At 35.4% G+C, this 25,080-nt stretch overlaps 1 protein-coding gene across 17 annotated transcripts in view; it reads left to right on the top strand.

The window, feature by feature from the left end:
- The window catches only part of PDCD10 (programmed cell death 10), a 49,263-nt gene that overhangs the window by 10,335 nt on the left and 13,848 nt on the right, over positions 1–25,080 (top strand). For 6 of the 17 annotated variants that reach the window (XM_059163571.1, XM_059163557.1, XM_059163558.1 and 3 more), the window contains 4 exons: positions 8,376–8,583; positions 17,849–17,902; positions 22,829–22,946; positions 23,569–23,695. In XM_059163571.1, coding sequence (XP_059019554.1) covers positions 8,488–8,583; positions 17,849–17,902; positions 22,829–22,946; positions 23,569–23,695 — 395 coding nt within the window. In that variant the 5' untranslated portion in view covers positions 8,376–8,487. The remainder of the gene's footprint in view (positions 1–8,375; positions 8,584–17,848; positions 17,903–22,828; positions 22,947–23,568; positions 23,696–25,080) is intronic. The other 11 variants (XM_059163562.1, XM_059163561.1, XM_059163565.1 and 8 more) reach the window with 4 other exon arrangements.

Genomic DNA, 25,080 nt, shown 5'->3' on the forward strand with positions numbered 1-25,080 from the left:
GATGAACAGTTGAGTGTGTTTTATCTCTCTCTGATAAAAGATTTTATTCGAAAACAATAGTTCCACTGTTTTAAAGAGGCTTAAAATCATTTACCTTTCTTTATCTGGCTCTCAGGCATCCTTGATTTCCCTGGCTAGATGATTGTACAGGAGACCTGATTTCTAGAAAGAGATCTGAAATTTCATCTTCAGTTAAAATGTTGTTATAATAGCTAATATTGAATAATATTGTGTGCCATGCACTGTTCTGAACACTTTATCTGTAATAACTTGTTGAATCATCACATCAGCCTTAAGAGAGAGACTTACTCTCATTTCATAGATGAGAAGACTGTAGCACAGAGAAGTTAGATAACTTGCTGCAGGTCACACCATATAGTAAGTGGTAGATCTGGGATTGCATCTAGGCAACTCTGGTTCTAGAATCACTGTGCTTATTACTCACCTCTCTAATGACAGTGCTATTAATGTTAGCTAAGTATAGTAGAAACATTCCTATTCTTTCTTTTTTGTAGGTAACATTGTGGATTTTGAAGTGTTTCTTAGAATCTTATTTCTCCACAGAAAAAATCATTAAGTTTTAAGTGACTGATTTGTAATTTTATGTTTAGAACCAAGTGTGCTTATTAGTAAAGAAACTTATCAGTGACAAACATATGAGAATTAACAAAGAAAGATAAAAGAATGGAGTTAAATTTAGAGCACTTTTACATTTGGCATTTTTCCTTTATGGGTCATTGTGTTTTAATTTGCCAGTCTTACCTGTTTTCAAAGACATCTTAGCTTTCAGATGATGTTTTAGTTAGAAACTTACTTCTTAATTAACAGCTTAGCAAATGCTTGTTTGGCCAATCATGTTTACAGAGATACTGAAGACTTTTATCTTTTTTATCCTGTTTTTTAACAAACCATAGCTGGAGTCCTTTAACCATTAGTGGTATCAGATACCTGGAAATTGTGTTATAACAAAGAGGTGCCTTTAAAAATTTGATTGAGGGCACCTGGATGGCTCAGTGGATTAAAAGCCTCTGCGTTTGGCTCAGGTCCTGATCTCAGGGTCCTGGGATCAAGCCCAGTATGGGGCTCTCTGCTCAGCAGGGAGCCTGCTTCCTCCTCTCTCTCTGCCTACCTCTTTGACTACTTGTGATCTCTCTGTCTCTGTCAAGTAAATAAATAAAATCTTTAAAAAAAAATTTTTTTTTTTGATTGAGAGGTTAGACCTTCCAGTGAAGTGATAATTCATAGTGGAATGTGTGCTTTCTTTGAATAGTTATTTAAAAGTGCAAAAACACAGTGCTTAGTAAATTACAGGTATTTAATTTAGAGGTTTTATGGTTTGATTTAGAAATCACCTCATCTTTTACAAGTATGCAGCTTGGTTTTTGTTCATTTTAAAAAAGAAACTAAAGCATGGAGAGGTGAAGTGCCTTGCTCAGAGGTAAGATGGTTTATAATGACAGTATGCATTGAGCCCTTACTTTCGGACCTAATACTTAGGCTTTTCTTCTGTAGCTGTGTGCATATTCTCCACGGATACCTTGAAGATACCTAGAAAAAATTTTGATATGTGTAAACAATATGGTGGCAGAGTGTCCTATGTTACACTTAACCATTAAGAAGGAATTGTTTCTAGATGTCCCTAAATGCAAAATTCTTTAAAAACTGAACTAGTTGTAGTGCATGCTCAGGGAGGTTGAGTTCCACATACCCTTATTAAAAAAGAAAGCTACATATGGAAGACCTTGATTATAGAAAATATAATTTGCAGAGGAAGGAGAGAGATGTAGGTATATCTTGAAGGTTTTAAGCTTATTATGGGCTAAGTGGGATCTACTCAGCACTATTCCTCTGCCTCCCTTTTTCCTAGCTTTCTCCTCGAAGTATTTTGTCTCTTGTAAAAGTGGCTACATTTTGAGGTGAGAAGGCCCTATAAGGTAGGTTGTGATCATCAAAGGCTCACCTTTTTCAGGGGTGCTAAATGGCCAGACTGAGCTACAAAGCCTTAGAATAAATTCAGTTTCGCTGCGAGGCTGATGGGTATGAGTCACGATCTGAGGTGCTTGAGAGAACGCGGAGTGTGTCAGGTATTTGAAACCTTGAATCGACCTACTATTGGGCAGGCTCTTTCTACTAGAATTCATAAATAGTTTTTGTGATCTGATAAAATTTTTTTTTTTTTTTTTAAGTTTCCCATGAGATCTTTTGAACCTGTAGTAGATCACAGTAATGACATTTTATTATCACTGAAATTTTAGAATACCAGAGTCTTTAAAGTGATAGACTTTTATTCCCTCTTTGTTTCTGTTCAGAAAACAAGTCCAGTGATTAAGGGAAACTTCCACAAAATCAGAACCAAAAAGAACCCCTGTCTCAGGTACTTCGTTTTACCCAAATCTTTGAGCCTGGCCTTGGCAGGTAGATTTTCTGACTCTCTAGGCACTGTTCTTTCCCTACCAGTGTTTTCCAGCTTGTCCTGTTCATGAGAATTGTCAGGATTGTCTGCTAAAAATACAGCTTCATTGACCCTATCTTGGAGATTTTGATGGAGTCATCTTGGGAATGTTTTTAATAAGGACTGAAGTGATTGTGATGGCTTAAGTCATCCATTTGGAAACTACACTACTCCTGCACGCTTTCCCATAGAGAAAGTTTTGTTTTATGCTCAAAGCTGGATAAGTTTTTGGATCTTGCTTATGTATAAGGCAAGGCTAACCTATGTTGGAAATTCTTGCACTTTGCGAATTTTGTGAACTGTTAAATTAAATGCCAATTTTGTCCCATGATCTAAAAGATACTGTAGCAGCCCTAATAAAAGACATTAGAATGTATAATCTGTGATTATTATATTTTCTTTAGTTTTATTTGGTTTTCATGTATATTTCTGTTGGAATTCTGATTTTAGTTGCAGTCATCTGATGCTAATATTCTCTTAGCCTACCATACTAGGAAGAGCTTGGGATAGCAAGAAGTAGTAAAATCTGGTAACTGTGACTGGTAAATTAGACTTTGTTAATAAAATTAATTAGCTTTCTGTGTTTTATTTTGCTAGGCTTGATATTTGGAAAGTATTAGCAAGACTGATTCAGCTTATAAATTGCCCATCTCTTATCTCATTAATTTGTTCATTCAACAAACATTGTCAACTGTGTACCTTCTACACTGACTGATGTCTCTGTTGGGAAAAAGAAATACAGATGTTGGCATAAACATGAATTTTGCTTACTGCCAGAATGAATAAACTTCTGTTAGCTAAATGTTCATGAGTTGGTTGGGGGTCTAATCAAAATCAATCAGTTGTTCTTTCCCACTTCAAGGAAAGAGAATAAAGGAATTATAAGAATTTAAGGCCAGGTGAGAGGGCTAAGTTTTGGATTTGACTCTGAAGAAAAACAAGACAATTACACCTGCCTACAGATGTCTTAAGGGTAGAATTTATTTAGGAGCCTTCTTTTTCTCCCCAAGAACTGCATATTTCAGTACCATGGACTTTGCTTATCTCCTCCTTATATTTGAGTAAATAACTTTAGCTCTAGAATTATCTCCTGCCCAGATGGATTAAAATGAGGCTCTCACAGGAAATGCTGATTCTGATCTGTAAGATACAGTTGAGTATAGTTCTTTAAATGAACAGACTCCTGTTGGTTCTTTGGGCAGGTCAGGACAGAAACTCCTAAGACTAAGACTTTGGCAGTAGAATGCCCAAGAACCTATTTTTGTTTTCCCTTCACTTTATTTTATTTTTTTTAAAGGTTTATTTTTTAAAGATTTTTATTTTATTTATTTGACAGAGATCACAAGTAGGCAGAAAGGCAGGCAGAGAGAGAGAGGAAGGGAAGCAGGCTCCCTGTCGAGCAGAGAGCCCAATGCAGGGCTCGATCCCAGGACCCTGGGATCATGTACTGAACCGAAGGCAGAGGCTTTAACCCACTGAGCCACCTAGGCGCCCCTGTTTTCCCTTCACTTTAAAGAAATAGTAATTGTCTTAAGTGCACGAAGTGTTTAATACTTAAGCATTTGTACAGCATTCAAGTACTGCTGTTTTGAACATTCAGGGATATAAGGGGGAAAGTATAAATGAATTGGTTGCTTATTCTATTTGTATGGTATTAGCATATACAGAGCGTATTTTTGAAGAAAAGTGTGCTTAAAAGTACACATTTTGTCTTAAGTTATTGACGTCTGTGATTCTGGTTTTTTAAAAATGTTGTGATGCTATCTCCTCGGGAAACAAAGTTTACTTTGAAATGAAAACTTTTTCCCTAATGCAACACATTGGAGATGGGAAACTAAGTAACTGTTCCTGTCTTGTTGCCACTATACCCACATTAAATTTTTATTTATTATTACTTAGCAGTTATGACCATGGCAAGTCATTTTTTGGACTGTGGTTTCTGTTGTACTGCATGGTAGATGAGGTGACTTTTTGAGGCCTTTCCAGATTTGGGATTAGGGGTTCAGTTGGCTTTGCATGAATGATGAGTGCTTACCTCAGAAACCAGTATCCCTTAGGGAGTTGAAACTGGTAATGTGCTGCCCACCTGCCCTGGGCCTGCTGACACCCATGGTGAAATGAAGAAACCTTCTCAAAGGGGTAGGGCCTCAGGCTTTTGCTCAGTTCAGTTGACCCTTGCTCTTAGGTTGACAGGCTCCTTGTTGCTTGGAGTAATTGTAGCTTGTCCATTGAACCATTTCAAATAAAGAAGCATGTAGAAGAAATGGCAGCATATTTCATCTTGAACTAAAATTGGCATATTTAAAAAGCCTTATTGAAATTGTTGATTTTTTAATCTCATGTAAACATTGATGAAACTATGAGTGGCCCCAGTTTTGTGAATGTGTGTTCTGAGAAGTTCAGTTGTAACTTGGTTCTTTAAACATTTTCCATAGAAACAGTATTAAAAGGTAGATAAATGTGATGTAAGACAGACACCTATTTAGCTCATAATATTGCTATAATACGAGGCGGCTGGGTGGTTTACTGGGTTGGGGCGTCTGCCTTCCGCTTGGGTCATGATCCCCAGGGTCCCTGAGTTGGGCTCTCTGCTCAGTGGGAAGCCTGCTTCCCCCCCTCTGCCTGCCTCTCTGCCTACTTTTGATCTCTGTCAGATAAATAAAATCTTTAAAAATAAATAAATATTGCTATCATACTTACTTTTTTTTTTTTTTAAAGACTTTATTTGAGAGAGAGAACAAGCAGTGGGGAGGGGCAGAGAGAGAGAAACAGAGAAAGAGAAGCAGAGTCCTTGCTGAGTAGGAAGCCCGATGCAGGGCTGATCCCAGGATTCCAAGATCATGACCTGAGCCCAAGGCAGATACTTAACCGACTAGGCCACCCAGGCACTCCTTTAACACTTTCTTTTTGATGACATAGTAGCTACTAGTACTGTAAGTTAGTTTTAGAGGCAAGAAATATATGTATATGTTTGTTTTTTTTAAATTTGAATCATAAATACCTTAAGTGAAACTCCTGACATGGGACAGTACTATTGATTCAATTAAAAGAAGTTTCAATGCCACGATTTACAAAAGGTAAAAATTAGGACGCCTGGGTGGCTCAGTTGGTTGGACGACTGCCTTCGGCTCAGGTCATGATCCCGGAGTTCCGGGATCGAGTCCCACATCAGGCTCCCAGCTCCATGGGGAGTCTGCTTCGCTCTCTGACCTTCTTCTCGCTCATGCTCTCTCTCACTGTCTCTCTCTCAAATAAATAAATAAAATCTTAAAAAAAAAAAAGGTAAAAATTAAGTATTTGAACAGGTTTCGTGGGTTAGATAGGTAGGTGCCAGCAGGATTCTGAGTGACTCTAGCTACTTTTATGGATCCCTTCACTGTCTGCCTTTATATATGCAGGGATACTACATACATGTTCAAAAAAATAAAAGACAAAAATAATCCAGTTGAGGCTATTTTGGGAATTCATCCCATTTTTATTGAAATCACCTCTCTCACCACCTCACTGTGTCAGTTCCTGCAGGTAGGTAGTTCTTTCCCCCAGTATACAAGTGACATTACTCTGTGAGCATTATACATGACCTCATCAAGAAATCCGGTAAAAGTTATTGACTATGCTCAGGGGCATTTAAAACTCTGGACAGCCTTCTCTTTGAAACACCTGGTTTCTGTGATGCTGGTTCTGTCACCCAATTCTCCCATAGCAGTACAGCATCTGCACTTCTCCTTTGTATATACTGACAGTTGTTCATTTTCTGGCTTTCCTTTCATATTATAAGCTCCATGAGGTCAGAGACTGTCTTGTCTTGTTCACTGCTCCATAGCTAGTCCTAGGCCTAATTCTGTATAGGTAATGGATAAATATTTGTTAAACGAATGATTTTTTTTTTTTCTTTCTGTTACCCCATGAGATGGCTCGTCAAGTTCTGGTGTCAGCCCTGTTCTATTTCTTGCTTATTTTTTTCTATTGATACTGATGCCTTCAATTACTGTCTATACTGTGCATCCAGTATCCATCATTTTCATTTTGACTGCTGTCCCTGCATTTCAGCTTCTTTTTTTTTTGTTCCAAGTTTACTATGAAAAAGTATTCATAATTTATTTCTAAAGTGGAAAAGTAGATTACCAAATGGCCAATTAAGTAGTTAAATAGATACAGCAGATTCACAATTGATACTTAACCTTCTTCCTCTTGCTACTTGCTTAGGTCCAGTGGGTCTTTTGTATAACTATACTAGGTCTCTTAAGTTTCCTCTGCCCTCAGTTTATGTTCCTCCATTCTATCCTTAACAGTATGACCAAAGCAGTCTGCTTAAATAAATAATTTGATCAGGTAATGGTTTTCTAATACCCTATAGAATAAACTTGGGAATTGGCCTTATTTTTACTTATTGATTTGGTTCTGTGAAGTTAGTGAGCAGTTTGTACCCCCAAAACAAAAAACTTTTTCCATATTTAGAACTACCAGAAATGGGACTAAATGGTTTCCATAGGTGTCCTTTTCCCTTTCACTGGTAAGAATTATGGAAGGATGGTAAGCAGTTCTCAAATGGGACAGGTTATTAGAGCTTTATGAAGCTCTGCATACTCAGACCTTTGATTGTATCTTTCAAACTGCTCAGGTCTTCCGCAGCCTGGCCCAGATAAGTTTTAATGATAAGGACCACATCTTAATCACCCCTTCACTGCATCTTCTACAGAGTAAGGGCTAAACATAAATTTATTCAGTGAATTAATAACTTCTGAGTATTTTCTTGGGTAGATGAGCTGAGGTTCTTTGGCTCTACTTCAAACTTAGTTGTTTTTTCTTCTTTTTTAATGCAGACTTACTAGGTCTGGATTGAGAGTATTAGGATCAAGTCTTGGGCCTCTGCATATTGTTATTGGTCAAATCATTTATCATCTCAGAACCTGCCTTTCTGTAAGGTTAGAATAACAGTTAATGTAATTTTGAGGACTAAAAGCGTGTGAAAAATGTTTTATCATCTGAAAATGCTTTATAAATGGTAGAAGTTAATAAAAATTGATGTTTTTAAAATATGTATACCAATATACATTGTTTGAAATACAGATATGTCACTAATATTACTCTCTCACTTTATAATTAGGCTCATTTTTTAGCCTAGCAAAGGAAATAAATACAGTTGCTTTCTCTTAAAAAAAAAAAAAAATACTTCCTCAACTAACTATTCAAGGCCAAATTTCTCTCATATTGTTGAATTCTCAGTATTTTAATGCCAAATTATCAGTGTCTATGGATCTTTCTACTTCGTTTTTGTGTGATTTGGACAAAGATTCAGAAATACCACTGGCAAAATTAAATAACATTTTATCCCCAAATAGACCACATTTGATAGACTTTTCCCAGTTTTTTAAAGATTTGTCTTATATTTCTGGTGGTTGGCTATGTTTTTGTTATTTTTAGGTGGCAAAATCAGTGAATTATTAGCAAAAGATTTTACTCTAAACACCTTTAATTCTTTTTTCCTAACTCTTAATGAAGTTTTCCATAAACATTTATGCTCTCTGTATTTCATAGTTATAGTTTTATGTTATATGTAAGTGCTATAATTCTACTTTGTTGATAATTTCTTGTATTAACTTTTTGATTGCATATACGTTGGAATTAGATGCTTCATTATTCCGTGGTGCTTCAGGGAGCACTCTCAGTTAAAGATGAGTGGGTTCATGAATCACAGCTCTGTGAATTAGTACCTAGTGAGGGAAAATTAGTTGTAAGAAAGGGCAAATTCTTGAGTCTGAGGAGGAATAGAGGTGTGTTACTGATTAAGGGTATCCTCACAAACAAGATATATTAACACATCAGCTGTTCATAAGATAGAGACACTGGCCAAGAAAGCTATTGGTATTTGTACTTTTCCCTTCATAGAGTAAATCTCTGTTCTTTCTTTCCTTTTAACCAGGTCAGTATATATTTTGTGCCCTATTTTATCACAAAAAAGAGAAGAAATACTGTAGTGAATGAAGATTCCTCTGCATTTTAGCACTGCTTTTTCTACTGTAGTTGGCTTTTGAATGAGGATGACAATGGAAGAGATGAAGAATGAAGCTGAGACCACTTCCATGGTTTCTATGCCCCTTTATGCAGTCATGTATCCTGTGTTTAATGAGGTAAGTGGGTAATCATTTCTCATATGATCTCTTCAATTCTTGATGCCTGCCTCATTTATTGTTTGTTTGTTCCTTCATATAACAAACACATAAATGAATTTTATCTGTATGTTAGGCATTGTACCAGGAGTGGACATAAAACAGTGGGGAGGGAGGAACCTAGATATATTGCTTCCCATCTGGAGGTTTCATTATGGAGGGAGAGACAGACATTGAACAAGAGAATACAAGTAATTACATAAATGGAAAGTTGTGGTGAGTCCTGTGAAGTTACCAAAAATCAAATGTTCAATAAAATAGCTGGTGGAACCTTCTTTAGGGGTCAGGACCAACTTCACCGAAGATGAGACATACATGCTAAGATCAAAAAGAGGTAAATGAGGGTTAGACAGTTGAGTTTGGGATAAACACATTTTAGGTAGCCGGAAGAGCAGGCACAAAAATATCCTGATGAATTCTAGTCAGTAGAGACAAAACATATTTTTACTGATAAATGGAAGATACCATTGCTTTAGTATCTAGAAAAGATATAGTTGTCTTTTTATTTGAGGGATTTTATCTAGGACTTAATACATTTTTGGGTTTTCTTTTATTTATTTAAAGATTTTATTTATTTGACAGACAGAGATCACAAGTAGGCAGAGAAGCAGGCAGAGAGAGAGGAGAAAGCAGGCTCCCTGCTGAGCAGAGAGCCCAATGTGGGGCTCGATCCCAGGACCCTGGGATCATGACCTGAGCCGAAAGCAGAGGCTTTAACCCACTGAGCCACCCAGGCGCCCCTTGGGTTTTCTTTTAATTTAATGTTAATACGCTAAGGTATTAGAGAATTAGAGCTGAAAATTCCTTAGAAAGGATTTAATCATGTCCCTCCTTTTAATGGTGAACCAAGTTCTTAGTATGTGAAATGGTGTTCCTGAAATTACCTAGAACTAAAATCTGGGGTTCCAAATTCAGTGGCTTCACCCTTAGCCTTTCTGTACATTTAATTAGGGTCTTCTTGTTTTTGTTTTGCTATTCAGTTATAAAGCTCTCCATGCCATTGACCTTATTGTTGCTGCTGTAGCTTGGAAACCCTCACCATTTCCAATGACTTTATTCCTTTTTGTAAAGTATTTAAATTAGAATAAGATTCTGGATTTCAAAGCCCTTTATCCCGCAGTAGGTTTAATAATAATGTATTTGATGCATTTGTGGTCTTAGGTCTTGGGGACAATGAGGAGTGATTCATCCTCTTCAACTTGGAAATCATGGACCTAGTTGCCATTTCAGACATATATTTTGAAATTCTAAATGCTGTCTATCAAATAGTCTTATTAGATTCAGAGAGCATAAAAGAAAACTCAAAAACTGGCTTGTATAAAAGTTAATTCTCTTGCTGTAAGTGGTCCAGTGCTAGTGTTATTATGACTCAGTATCCTAGTGCTTACTTCCGTTATCAGGGTTACCTCAGCATGTGGAATAGCTGCTGAATCTCCATTCATCATGTCCTAAGTTGTTGTCTGGAAGGCACACACACAAAAAAATGGAATAGGAGGTGAGTGTTCCTTCCAGCCAATTCAACTTCCTTCAAGTAACCTTTTTGAAAGTCCTATATAAGACTTCCATTTATATCTCATTGGCAAGAACCTAGTCTTAATGACCACACCTAGCTGCAAAGGAGGTTGGGAAATTTAGAAGTTTTTTCACTAAAGAGGAAGCAATAGGAGGCATCTTTTGAAAAACCTGTCCCTGTTATACTAATTCTATGGTAGCATTGGAGGCACTCTTTCAGGGCTGTTAATACCCATCTCTGGTAGGTATAGCCAACACTCCAGTAATTAATTCTCGTACTTTGTTCCAATATGTACCCATTCATTACAAAGCTATAATTATTGTTAGAAGCAAGTGCTTCAGTTTTGCTTAGTAACTATTTACTAAATGTCAGTCATTTATTTGCTGAGTAGTCTGCTAGGGTCTGGACATGTGAAAAATAAAAAGGCGTTATACCTCTTCTTAACCATAGAGAACCATTTTCTTAAACATCTTACACAGGAGTTTAAGCAGATGCATTATGTAATTATCCTTATACCAAGGATGAGGTAAGAAGATAGTCACTGAAACTGTTAAGTAATATGTATTGATGGTTAGTGTTTTAACTTCTCAGGTACTTCCAGAACCATTATGGCGGTTCTACCCAGAGGTGCTCCCTCTTCTTGGGTCTCTATAGGTAGCTGCCCCTATGGGCTATTGGGTTAAGTTGTTTGGGACATTTCTGTATTTATCTAGTATTTTGAGTCATTACCTGAAGGAAGGGCGGTTTATATTGCAGAGCTTGTTTGATCTTCTAGTTAGTGAAGAGGAGTGAGAGAAGGGATTTTTTGCAACAACTAGAGTGATCGTTTCCTACATAAGGAAAATGGATTTTATTCAAATCTTGACTTTAGAAAATAGTCATATAGGATATGAGATTCTGATAAAATGAACTATTGGAATTCATACTGGAGCTATCTATTCTAATTTATTCATGTGTAAAAAAAAAATAATTTGAAAGAAAAGGAAATGGCTATGAATGGACTGGTAAATCTTTTCCAGAAATAAAGGCAATGATTCTCACTAGATAACATCTAAAAAATATGTGGGTTAATGGCTCAGAATTAGAACGTGTTCCCAAATGTTTCATAGTTGGTTCAAGAATTAATTGTTAAAACTGAATTGGAAAATGAAATGGCTAGATGTAGCAGACTGAGAGATACTGTGTCAGATTGTCAGGTCTAGTTCTGGAATTTATGGTCTAACATCATGGTATCAAACTTTCTATAAAAATTATTTCTGTCATGTTACTTAAAAACAAGTATTCAGAAATAATAGGCATTTAGGAGTTGTGATAGTAGGTCTCCTCTTTGATAGAGGTATCAAATATGGGGCTTGATTTAGGAATGGAATAAAATAATTAAGCCTTCAAATGTGAAGTGTTTGGTTGAAAAGAATAAAATACTAGCATTATTGTCTGACATTCCAGTGTATTAATGTAACATCTAAAATAAAATACCTAGGGCTGCCTGGGTGGCTCAGTCGTTAAGCATCTGCCTTCTGCTCAGGTCATGATCCCAGGGTCCTAAGATCTAGCCCTACTTCAGGATGCCTGCTCTGCTTCTCCCTCTCCTACTCTTCCTGCTTGTGTTCCCTCTTTCACTGTCTCTCTGTGTCAAATAAATAAATACAATCTTTTAAAAAAATAATTAAGGGGCGCCTGGGTGGCTCAGTGGGTTAAAGCCTCTGCCTTCGGCTCGGGTCATGGTCCCGGGGTCCTGGGATCGAGCCCCACATGGGGCTCTCTGCTCTGCGGGGAGCCTGCTAACTCCTCTCTCTCTCTCTGCCTGCCTCTCTGCCTACTTGTGATCTCTGTCTGTCAAATAAATAAATAAAATCTTTTAAATGAATAAATAAATAAATAAATGAGATACCTAGTCAGTTAAACATTAGTATTTAACCGTAGTTCAAACATAGATTTTTCTACAGATCTAATGGGGAAATTAGAATTTAGTTTGGTTTTTTGTGCTATACGGATTTAAAGATAAAATGTTTGTGAAATTAATTTAGAGAAAATAGTATCAGTAAGGATGAATGTTTAACTCTGGAGCTAAATGATATACTTAATTTTGTCCACAGTGTATTGAAAGAGTTAAAAAACTTATACATTCTCACCCTAACATAACATCCGTAATAGTAACAATGGTGGTCTGAAGTCAACTTGTAGAACAGATATTTAGGTAGTATCCTTAGATAGCATCCTTACATCTGGGAAATTTTAGTACTGTTACTCCAGCTCACAAAGGGAAGTTATTTATGGCATTCTGGGAGTTTGATGCTTGCTAAACTTAATGAAGCTGTGCCAAGATAGCTGAGAAAGGGTTAGTCTTGTTATTTAATCAACTGCTGCAGAGTTCAGAGTCCAAGTATATTGCATGTGTTGTAAATGTACTGTGAAATAGTACATTTATATACTAGGTCTCCTGGTTACCTTATGGAATAATGAGTTTATAGAAGCCTTGTGACAAGTCTTAGATCAGGTTCTCCTGTACTGTGTAACTTTCTACTGATTCTGTGCGTATGGAGGAGAAGTGAAGTATAGTTCAGTTCTTCATTCCAGGAAAAGACACACCATGAATCATTTCCTGTGACTTTTTAGAGGAATTATTTTAAGGTGAAGTATAATTTCTGAAAGAATCTATATTGTGTTTTGAGATAGGAATAAAAAATCTTGCAACCAAATATAAATTTTAGATCACCAGGGTTTATAGGCTTGTTTATAAATGATACAAAAGTGGTAGTTCTGAGTAAGTAATTAATACTCTATTCAGAAGCATCCAACAGTTATTTCTGCCAACTCAGCAGAATATACAACTCTTAATTTTTTCTAACAAGCAAATGAAATCTGAGACTATTTCTCCAACTTCAGATACCGAACTATCTTTTTTTTTTTTTAATTAAAAGAAAAAAATCAAACCCCAAAATTGAAGCATAGTAAACATACCTCTCCATAGTGAAGGCATGGGTTTTATCTGCAGTCCCATCATCCAAAGGTGATCATAGTTAATATCTTGCATAAGAATTACTGCTCCGCCCCTTACTCTAGGCTATGTAGTCTTATATTTCTTACCTTGTTTATAAACTGATGATAAACAGTAATATATTTATTTTTCATAACTCTGTAAAGTAAAAGACTTAACATGTTGTAGTACTGAGACTAGTACCAGGTAGAGCTGTTATTCGGAAGTCTTTGGGCAATTTTCTGATCAATTGTGATCATTCCCTAGACTTTTACATTCTAGTAGGCAATTTTTAATGAAACATTTTTATAATAGGTGACTCTCCTTACCTTTTTTGCTGGACAACTTGGCAACCCCAGAAACAGATTATTTTAGAAACCACTACTGCATTTAATATGTTTAAAACACATTTCTGCATTTGTCTTCTCTGTGGCAGCACAAAAGTTAATATAATAGGTGGCCTCTTGAGTCTATCTACTTACCTTCTAGCTTGTTTTTTTAATCTGACTACTCATTTTCATTTGAGTTATAAGAGATGTACCTTTTATTCTTTTTTTTCAAGATTTGTCTATTTATTTAAGAGAGAGAGAAAAAGAGAGCGTGCACACACGTGCAGGAGGAAGGGCAGAGAGAGAGGGACAAGCAGACTCCATGCCCAGCTCTGCTAGGGGCTCCATCCCGGGACCCTGAGATCATGACCTGAGCTGAAATCAAGTTGAATGCATAACCAACTGAGCCACCGAGGTGCCCGTTTTTCTTGTGTCTTGGCCCTGTTTGATTCCTTTTAAGGATAGACTCAATAGTTTTTGTGGTGAGGGGAGAAGGTTGTCAGCAAGAAGGAATACTTTCAAAAGATTTTATATGAGACCTACAAAACTTAAGTAACGAAGGAGTTAAATGGATTTTTTTTTTCCCAGTTATGGGTGTAGGAGTTGAGCTTGATAACTAGAAAATAAGGTAGTGATGAGCTGATTGATACCTTTGGAGGGACCAATGCAATAAATGCACTCTGATTGGAATCAAAATTTTGTGTAAGCTTTTGAAATATTTTTATAAATATTATGGAGAGTTAAATTTGACCAAGTTTGCAGTTAATAGTGCTGTCAGAAGCTATCAAGTATACATTACAGGAGGAGCTCACAAAACAGAACAGGAAGAATGTGTTGTTGGGGGGTGAGAGCCCTTCTGTTAAGTTCATTCAGCCTGTCTTTCTTCTAGCTGGGACTTCAGGAGGCACTTTCCTTACTTTTTTTGGTGAAATGAGATTAGGTGCCCTGTTCTCTTGTGCTTATTCTCTTTTTTCCCTTTAGCCTTTTATTGGTGCCATGAAATTCATAGATGGCTGAGGCCCGAGGAAGGCCTCTTTTTATCCAGATACCCATTAATGCAAGGTGTAAATGTATGTTTCTTCCTCCTCTTTCGAATTCAGAATCAAATACTACTAAGAAGTGATTGCATTGGCTCTTTAAAGATATCCTAAGAAACAGCTGTTATCTCAAAATCTTAAAAAAATTACTGTATTGGGGTGCCTGGGTGGCTCAGTGAGTTGAGCCTCTGCCTTTGGCTCAAGTCATGATCTCAGAGTCCTGGGATCAAGCCCTGCATCGGGCTCTCTGCTCAGCGGGGAGCCTGCTTCTCCCTCTCTCTTTGCTTGCCTCTCTGCCTACTTCTGATATCTCTCTGTGTCAAGTAAACAAAATCTTTAAAAAAAAATTACTGGACTAATTAGTGGAAGTATTAAAAACAAAATGGAAATTCTTTTCTGTTCTAAACTCACATAAAAACTTTACTCCCGCATGTGTTAACCAACCCTGAAGAAACCCGTAAGTGGGCAAATGGCTCAGGAAGGTGATTTTAAGAGGCTGTGTTCTTCAGGGACCAGTTCAGATCTCACCTCCATAAAGACTTTTTTTTTCTACTACAGCTGACAGTGATCCCATCAGTTTCCATGTAGCTGCTTACTTTTGCTGTATTTCTTCTGGGGTTCCAGGATTGTAATCTATTTCTTTGTATCTCTCACACTGACTTGCACATGGTAGAAACTCAGGAATTTGTTAGTTCTTAAGTAGTTGAAGAGATTCAGTGAGGGAGTTGATGCCAGTCTGGAAAGGGTGAATTCAGGGAGGCAGGGTAGCATTAAGTGGCTTGTGCACAAGTTTTAGAGCCAGACAGTTTTCTTATTAATCCTGCCTCTGTATGCACTAGCTGTTAAATACTAGGTAAATTTATACAAACTGAATTTCTGCCTCTATAAAATAGAGTTGATGATAACTAGTTATAGATTGTGAGGATGAGATGCTCTTTATGAAAATATATAACAAAGTTCATTACTGGTGCTAAGTAAATGATAATTGTTAAGATACTACCAGAACCTTACACTGTCATGAACGGTAAGGTGAATGTGATTTTATCATCAAATCATCTAATAGGGAAGCACTTTTTATTAGGGAAGATAAAAACATATTGCACTAAGTATTACAGGCTGCAAATTATAAATAGATTTAAGAATAATTTAGATAAATTTATGGATGAGAGATTAAGTTCAATTCAAAAACTATATATGTGCCTGTTATGCCTAGTGCTCCTTGGCTAATGGGAGTATCATATGCATAATGAAGCCTAGTAGATTTACTGCAAGATGTGTGGATATATAATGTATCTCAGAATGACTCCCAGCAGAGTTCTGGTTGAGGTGCTTCACAGCTCACGGATCTGATTTAGTATATGTCTGGCCTTTCCCTTTCTTTTCTAAGACACACGTATGTAAACTTAATCTAGAAATCTGATGTCTATCTTGGCTAATTTTATTAGTTCTTCATGGACTATTCTTTGCCTCTCTTTACTTCCCTTGACCCTTTCACATACCAGCCAGAGCAGTACAGAATGAGTTAGTAATGCTGATACTTGGAGGTACATATGTGACTCAGACCTTTGACTTGTTGAAAGAGGTCAGAGTGTGCTGTAAACCCAAATAAGGAAATGGTTCCTATCAGAGTGGAAACATTCATCCTGTCTGCCTGCCTCTCCCTCCCTTACACAACAAGAACTTGAGATCAGAAGAGCTGAATTACTATTTTAATCTTAAGTAGGATTCATTACAATTAAATGAATTCCGTGGAAGATGAAAGTTTTTCATTTGTGGCAGCTTATTTTCACCAATTTTACAGGGTTTTTGTTGTTGTTGTTGTTCATTTGTGGTTTGTTTGGTTTTTTTGTTTTTGTTTTGCTGTATTTTCCTACCTGGTCCTCCTGTATCTTCCCTTTTATCTACTAAGGCAATGTTAGATTTTACTGGATTTATAGAAGCCAAGTTTAAAACTGAGTTAAATGGCCTGATATTTATTTTTGGAGATAAAGTATTTATCTTGGCACATTTTGTTGCTTTTTTGCTTAGCGTGCATAACTTGTAGGGAGATAAGGTTCTTGACATTTCTGTCTTGTTTAGAAAATAAAGTGATTTAATAAAGTGTAGGCCATGCCTTAGATATATATGTGTATATATGTTGTTTATAAAGGAAAACTTACATTTATTGCCTCAAGGGGTTGAAAGGAATATTTATTGCAAGGTATGATATGTTCATAAGATTTTTGTGAAAAGATTGCACTTGCATAAAAATCGTACAAAAGTTAACATTGTTTTTGAACATTTTAATATTGTCCCCCATAAAAAATGTATGCATTGAGTTTTATTGAGTTAATTGGCCCAATTTTTAGGGACTAAAAAAATTGGAATTTAACTGAAGGTAGTTATTTTAAGCCTAACATTTAACTTTTCAACAAATGGATTTTTTTTTTTTTTAGCTCACTGAAAAATGAATTCTGTAAAGTGTATAATAAGGACATGTATCTTTTTTTTTAAGATTTTATTTATTTATTAGAGAGAGCACAAGTAGGCAGAGCAGCAGGCAGAGGCAGACGGAGAGGGAGAAGCAGGCTCTCTGTTGAGCAGGGAGCCGACGTGGGGCTCGATCCCAGGACCCTGGGATCATGACCTGAGCCGAAGGCAGAGGCTTTAACCCACTGAACCACCCAGCCGACCCCAGGACATGTATCTTTCAGAATTGTAAACCTCACATATTTTATATTAAAATTAAAAGCTTTGGGATTGAACTTTTGATTCAGTATTTTAGGTAACCTTTCTTAAATCCAGATAACATAGAGGACAGATGATCTACAGTCCTTACTTACTATCAAACCTTGTGTCAGTGCTGTTTGCTAATTCATAAAATAGACTAACCTCAACTTAATCCCTGACTGAGGGATTGTAAAATAATTTAAAAAGAGTAAGGTAATTAATACAAAGAATCTTAAATAATAAATGTTTTCTTGGTGTTGGTCATTTCTGTTCATTCAATTTGCCATATACTGGCAACAGAGCATTGAGAGTTGATCTTAAACCCTATTTTCAGTAATTGAAGTAAATATGTTTATTCTTTTTATAATAACTTAATATTATTTTGCATTCTGTGCTCATCTTAAATCCAATTTTAAGGTAGAGTGTGTCTTGTTTTTAAAAAGAATGAAGAATTCATACATCCCTCAATTTCTCATGGTTTCTAATGAAAATTTTAGATGACCTGTGTATTTGAAGAATTAAGGTGATTTAGAATAATTAGCAAGTATTTTTGTTGAGCAAATGATGGATGTATCAGAGTTATTACTATAGACTGGAATATCAAAAATGCACCTTTTCTAAGGAAATTGGTACTAATAGTGATTTAAAATTTATATTGCAGCTAGAACGAGTAAACCTGTCAGCAGCTCAGACACTGAGAGCAGCTTTCATTAAGGTGAGGTGCAAATAATTTATTATGATTAAAATGTATGTTGTATATAAATCTGAATATCATGTAAGAATTGCCACTTTATTTCCTTTTAGTGAAAATCTCTTCAGCTGTTTTATGTCTGTTTTAGTGTACTCTGTAAAGCTTAAAACACTTCTCAGAAGTGAATTAAAACAAATGCTGTTTCCTTTGCATTCATCTTTTTGTCACTTTGTACTTTGAAAACTGACTGGAGTTTTTTCTCTTTAGCTTTAGAGTATATTTTTGAATTTCTTTTTCTATTATTTGACTTGCTAAAAATTTTTGTAAAATTATAACTCAAAAAGATGTTTTTCATAATGCTTAATTATAGAACATAAGAATAAAACAGTATTTTTGATAGGAAAACAAGACCTGTGTGGGAGTCAGATTAAGGATACATTGCAAGCATACAACCAAGTCATTCAGAGTGAATTTTTTGTTGTCTTTAGACCTGAACTGTTTGATAAATACTAGCTACATGTTGCAGTTGAGTACTTAAAATATGGCTAGTTCAAATTGAGTTGTACTCCCAAGTATAAAATACACACCAGATTTTGAATACTTAGTATAAGGTAAAGAATGTAAAATAACTCAGGAATTAGTATTTTATATTAATTGCATGTTGAAATTAATAATATTTTGGATGTACTCTTAAAATGATTTCATGTATTTATTTTTACTTCTGTAACATGGCCACTAGAAAATTTGTAATTAACAATGAAATTTGTTGCTTGTGTTATATTTCTGTTGGACAGCCCTATTATATATACTGGGTGCGTTCTTTCATATAAAACTTTATCCATCCCCTTTTCTTTCCCAGTACATATCATGGTGCCTAAAACTTCAATTTTTATTTACTTACTGTGTTTATGTTCGTGTCAATAGCTAAAATAACTTATATTTCAGGTATTTTAATGTTTAAATCTAGAATAAATTTATAATCAAGTTTTATTGGATTAAAACTATAAATCAAGTTTGAGTTCTTTTTATGATAAAGATAGTTTGTTTATTTATTTATTTATTTATTTATTTTTAAAAGATTTTATTTATTTATTTGACAGAGATCACAAGTAGGCAGAGAGGCAGGCAGAGAGAGAGGAGGAAGCAGGCTCCCTGTGAACAGAGGCCCAACGCGGGGCTTGATCCTAGGACCCTGGGATCATGACCTGAGCTGAAGGCAGAGGCTTTAACCCACTGAGCCTCCCAGGTGCCCCACAAAGATCGTTTATTAATACCACTTTTAACTGCTAGCACTGGTAATGTCACTAGACATCTGTCTTACTTTACCATGAGAATTTACGTTATATATATTAGAGTTATTTTGGCGTGATTAATACTCTAAAATGCAGTTCCTGTGTATACATACATAGTAGCTTTATTAAAGTATGTTCTGACAAATTATTGGGTTAATGAAGAGAATGAATGAAATAACACCTTCAGTTTTTTTTCTTTTTTCTTTGAGCTTCAGTGTGGCTCTGTAATGGCATATTTGGTTATTAGGGAAGCATGATGAAAACTATTTTATGTTAATTTGCTGAGTATTTTCTTTGTGGCCAGAGAAAGGAAGGCAGGCACCTATTGCATAATACAGTATTGTTATGGAAAAGTCAGTGTTTAGCTTTTTTGATAGCAAGAACAGAGAGATTTCTCCTGTGGATCTTCATAAGGAGGACTGTCTGAAGTAGTAGATGATATCCTCAGTGTCATTTCTAAAAGAGAGAAAATAATGAATTTCATTAAGTTTTTTCTTATAAATATGCTTACATCTGATGTTTTAACAGTAAAGTACAATTTAAAAGCAAACAGTATATTTAAAGTATGTGGCTGTGATAGATCCGATTTAACATATGGATAAATTTTATTACCCATGCATTGATTAATAATTGGGGAAAGTGGAAGTTATTTTGAGAGGAATACAAATTAGTTTTGCATTGATTTATTTTTATTATATTTAATTTGTTACATTTCAAATGGAATTAAAAGGGTATGCATTAAAAAGATGATTTTTGTGTTTCTAAAACTACCAGCTTATTTGCAAAAAAGATTTTAAAAGCCTCACCAAAGGGCACCTGGGTGGCTCAGTTAAGCATCTTCCCTTAGTTTAGGTCATGATCTCAGCGTCTTGGGATCAGGTCTGCATCAGGCTCCCTGCTCAGCAGGGGAGTCTGCTTCTCTTTCCTGTGCTTCTACCCCCCCCCCCACCCCCCGACCCACTCCACCTTGTACTTTCTCTTTCTCTCAAAAGATAAATAAAATAAATGCCTCGCCCACCCATATATCCCTACTAATATTCCTAAAATATATGTCCATATTTCTAGTTCTTTGACCACAAGTGTCATTTATCAAGGTAATTTAATATTTATTTTTATTATCATGAGAAAAGGATTAAAATTATTTTCTCCAAGATAAAATATTAATGAATATTATCTTTTAAGATATCTATTCACTTTCTTTTCCCATCTGGAAAGTTCTGATAGGTTGTGCTGTTGAGGATCACTGAATCATGAGCGTGGATGTTACTGCCACTGGGGGATAGTTTTCTCTCACAGTTGGATTCTTCATAAAAATTGGATCCCCACAGAATTCAAGGTTGTATTCTGGGAGAAAACCTGAAGGTATAGATAGTTAAAAGTCATCAATTTAAGCACAGATCTATTTATTTTGTTAGTCAGAGGAATTGGGTAAATTTAAAGCTTTTAAAATGAAAAGTTTAAGTAGCTTAATTAGGATTTCAGCCAGAAGATACTAAGACGGTTGTTCCCAGGCTAGGTGCTGAGGCACCCTGGGGCCCTCAGCAAACTCAGAAGAGTACCATGAGTTATTTTAAAACTTTAAAGGAGCACAACGATATTAAACATCTGACACTGTGAACTATGCTAGCTTGAGGTAGTTTGCAATTTCAGCATATTAGATTGGGCTACATTCCTTTCAGCGATGTCATATTTTTATGAAATCGGAATTTTGGCCATTGCTGTGATAAAAATTAAGTACCACAAGAAGATCTGTGGTTGGAAATGAGGCTGGCAGGATCCAGTCTAATACCAACATTTGAGAAATTGTGTAGGGCCCAACAGGTGAATGCATCTCTTTAATAAGTAATCATGGTTATTTAAGAATGAAATAAAATGTTTTTCTTTTAAATTGTGTATTTTTTAAGGACAGTTGTTAGGACACAAGTACTTACTAAGTTATTTGAACCTGCCTACTTAATACATAGCCAGCCACTGTTTTCTTTGCATGAAAAACACTTGTGTGAGAGACCTCTGTGTAAGAGTTCTGTAATGCTCCAATTTTGGCAGTTTGGGGCTCCACACCAACTTGGTGTTGAAAACTTTATCTCAGACTTAGCATTTAATGATTTTAGCAGTTTATTATAACTTAATCAGAGAGATTATTTTTCTCCTGGCATAATTTGTAAGCACATGGAGGGTATTCCCCTACCTCATAAGATGATGCATTGTATAGCTAATTTAATGCTAGAGAAAGACAATAGACCACTTTATCAAATACTGGCTTATTTAAATACTGTATATAGTTTTGTGGCCAGTCACCAAATTAATAATTCTGATACCATCTTAACCCATATTTGTACAACTTTTCCTTTAAGGTAACTCTTGTTTTTAAAAAGTAGATTGTATCTTAAGTATATTCATGGAAGAGGAAATCAAAACAGGTTATAAAGGACATGGAATTCAGTAGGATACACTTTATTGTTATTAAACATCTATCAAAATGATTTCCTTGACTAGCATATGACAGCAGTTAAAATGATCCCAGGATTAAGATAAATGTGAATATTTTCTTCTCCCATTCCATTCCAAAACCTTTCAGTTTTTGATACCTCAACCCTAATAAGAAACAAGATGTTATAATGGAAAGAGCAATAGAAACAGAAGAAAACTGGATCTGCCATGATACCAGAATGGAATTGAAAAGACAGACGTTAAATGTGCTTGACACATATGGAAACAAATAGATTGCTGTCTGATTAGGATCATAAATTGTGTTTCTATTTGCTATTTAATATTGGGTAAAAAAGATAGGAAATCATCAGCATAATTAAAATTTTCAGGCATCCTAAAAGAAACAACGTTTTTTAAAATAATAAAATGGGACAGAATTACTGGGGAAAACCCAAATCTGAAAATTAAATTTGGTAAACTCAGAACTTTCTGTGTTCAGTCTTGAGATGGCTAGAAGATTTTAGTGCCCTAGTGAGTGTAAATAACATAAAACTAATGCAAACTGATCTGTGAAATAAGCTCAGGAGGTAGCAAAAAGATTAAATGATGTTCTGTAAATTATTCTTGCTATAAAAGGAGATATTCTTGCTACAGAAATACAATAGGAAATGAAAGTTGTTATGTGGGAAAGTGAAGGATGCTATAGCTTAAATCAAACCTGCAAAAGAAATCCTGTGTTTCTGTTTTCATTTTTGTTTTTCCTGACATTCTGTTCATTTAAGTGCAAAGAATCTGCAGAGTATTGGTAAGATGAGTTATTGCTTGATCCTCTAGTTGGAATGTTAGCTAATGAAAAAAAAGCTAAAAATCCTTAGTGTATTTAAACTACTGAACAGAGTAATTGATGGATTACCAAAATATGTATAATCTTTATTTCTATTTTTGTTACTAGTTTGATTGCAAGTGAGAGTAGAGGAGAAATAGGAAATGTTAAGTACTTTATGTTCAAATGGCAAATGGGACCATGGCTGTAATAAGAAGTCACCAATGTATAAGTTCTTGACAAAACATAAGTGAATGCCGTCACCGCACCTACTTTACCAAGATTTCTGCTGTCATAAGTTGATTACTCTAAGAAGTTCCCAGCAGATTCTAAACAATTAACGTTTTGGCTTTAAAATGCTGATTGAGCTTCTATATTTTAAAACTAGCTTTCTCTTCTTTATAGGCTGAAAAAGAAAATCCAGGACTCACACAAGACATCATTATGAAAATTTTAGAGAAAAAAAGTGTAGAAGTTAACTTCACAGAGTCCCTTCTTCGAATGGCAGCTGATGATGTAGAAGGTAGCCAGAGTCTCCTGTAATTTTCTTAAAGTTGTTGAAAAGCACTTCCTCCAAGTATTTATTTGACAAATGGGTCTTCTGCCCTTCCCTTCTCCTCCCCTTTCTTACTGTTATTGTTATTATTGTGATGATAATGGAGGAAAGAGCTGTATAAGTTATTTTTGTTTTCAAGTGAGATTTCAAGAAGATATTAGTAGGTTGGGTTTTGATATGAGCTCATTACATATTCAATATAGAGGTTTTTATTAAACTCTTCCCTCTTGACAGATATCGTCATTATATTTGTTATGAATGTTACTACTTCAAGGTTTCCTTGTGAAATACAGCCTGATAAATTTGATTTAGCCTATCTCTTGTTTATTTGTTTGTTTTAAGATTTCATGGAATTTCCATTTATTCCAAATTGGAAATGTTTAGTCTTTCATCTTCTGATACTTTTACTTGGGGAGAGCCATAATACTTTTTCTGAGCTAAGTTGAACTTTAATGAATTCTGCCTTACAGCCTTGTCTTTCCTTCCCTTTCTCTTCTCCCTCCACCTCTTTAACCAGCATTGGGAATTTGTAGACTTGAATTTGGCAGGGAGTTGCATGATGGTTTTTATTATGTATCTATTTTATCAGAGTATATGATTGAACGACCAGAGCCAGAATTCCAGGACCTAAATGAAAAGGCACGAGCACTTAAACAGATTCTCAGTAAGATCCCAGATGAGATCAATGACAGAGTGAGGTTTCTGCAGACAATCAAGTAAGCAACTTTTGTCTTTTGTTCTTCTTTTCTTGAAAGTACTTCAAAGGAACCGCTCATGCTAGGTGTTTTATTTTGGTATGATGTTATATTAAATTAATATATTAATTTGAAATCAGACTAGAAATTTTTAAGTGCTGCATGTTGATACTACTAAGCTGTGGTATTTGGCTTTAGAGTATGATAACATTTCTTAGAATGTTAATATAAAAACAGTGAATAAAAGTATAAAAATTGAAATATAGTTTGAACTAAAAAATAATGCAAAAAATTATAGTATTGGTAACATAACACCAGTATTGTTTTTGTTTCAGAAATGGCATAAGTCATTAGAATAAGTAGTGTATTCTTAGGCTTGAATAGCATTTTTAAATATTAGCCAAATTGTAAATCTCCAAATCCTAAACCTTTGAGATACAGGTTAAATAAGACTGAAAATACGCGTGGGGCTAGGAGGCTGACTGGTGAGGAGCCGCAAGAAGGGTCATGCTTAAGCGGTGGTTCTCAAATCAGGGGCAGTCTCCTCATGTTAAAGAGGGTGGGAGACTGAGGGGGGAAATCCATAAATAATTTCTGGATGAGTAAAGAGTCTCAATTTTCTTCAGCCTCACTGGGTATAATACGAAATTGGGAATAATTGAGTGGCACTAGCAGTGCAACCTTTTTTTGCACAAGTAGAAATTGAAAGATTTAGCACAGGTTTTGTTGTTTTTGAAAGAGGCTGCATCATCATACTAAGTATCTTCAAAGAATGGAAAGAAGTTCACTTATAGTAAATATTAACATCCATCTCCTAGAAACAGTATTTTTCGTAATTCACATTGCAAAAAGCTATTTTAGCTAGTATGGGCACCTGTTTTGAGTGGTATAGGGGGCAGACAGTCTCACTTTAGGAAAGTGTAGTTTGTGATGGGTATGCAACCCAGCTATTAAGGAGCGACCCTCCTCTTTTAGGTCTTCTGATTGAGAACCTGAAAGTACGAAAAAGACTTTTCATTGCCTAGCTAAAATTCATGACACAGAGAACAAATCCTGAGGTAAATATTTTACCCTTATAGGAAAGCCTCAACTTCCTTTAACTATTTTTAATATTGGAAAAAGGAAGATAGTCAACTGTTTATGGATTTTTATTTTTAGTCTGATATAAAGTAAACATGTTTAGCTCATAAAAGGATAAATTGCCAGTTATCTGAAGCATAGTTGTTTAAACAACTTATTTTTAGAATTTTCAAATAATAAGATTTTGTTTTAATGATCATATATTTGTTTATGATCTCTCTACATTTCTGTGAAGATCTGACATTTAAAAATAGTATTTCCAACAAATTTTGCCTCAGATCAGTGAAGGAAAGGTTTATTGAATCAGTGCCACCTTAATAGCAGTC

This window comes from Mustela lutreola, chromosome 2 (assembly GCF_030435805.1).
Source record: "Mustela lutreola isolate mMusLut2 chromosome 2, mMusLut2.pri, whole genome shotgun sequence".
NCBI lineage: Eukaryota > Metazoa > Chordata > Mammalia > Carnivora > Mustelidae > Mustela > Mustela lutreola.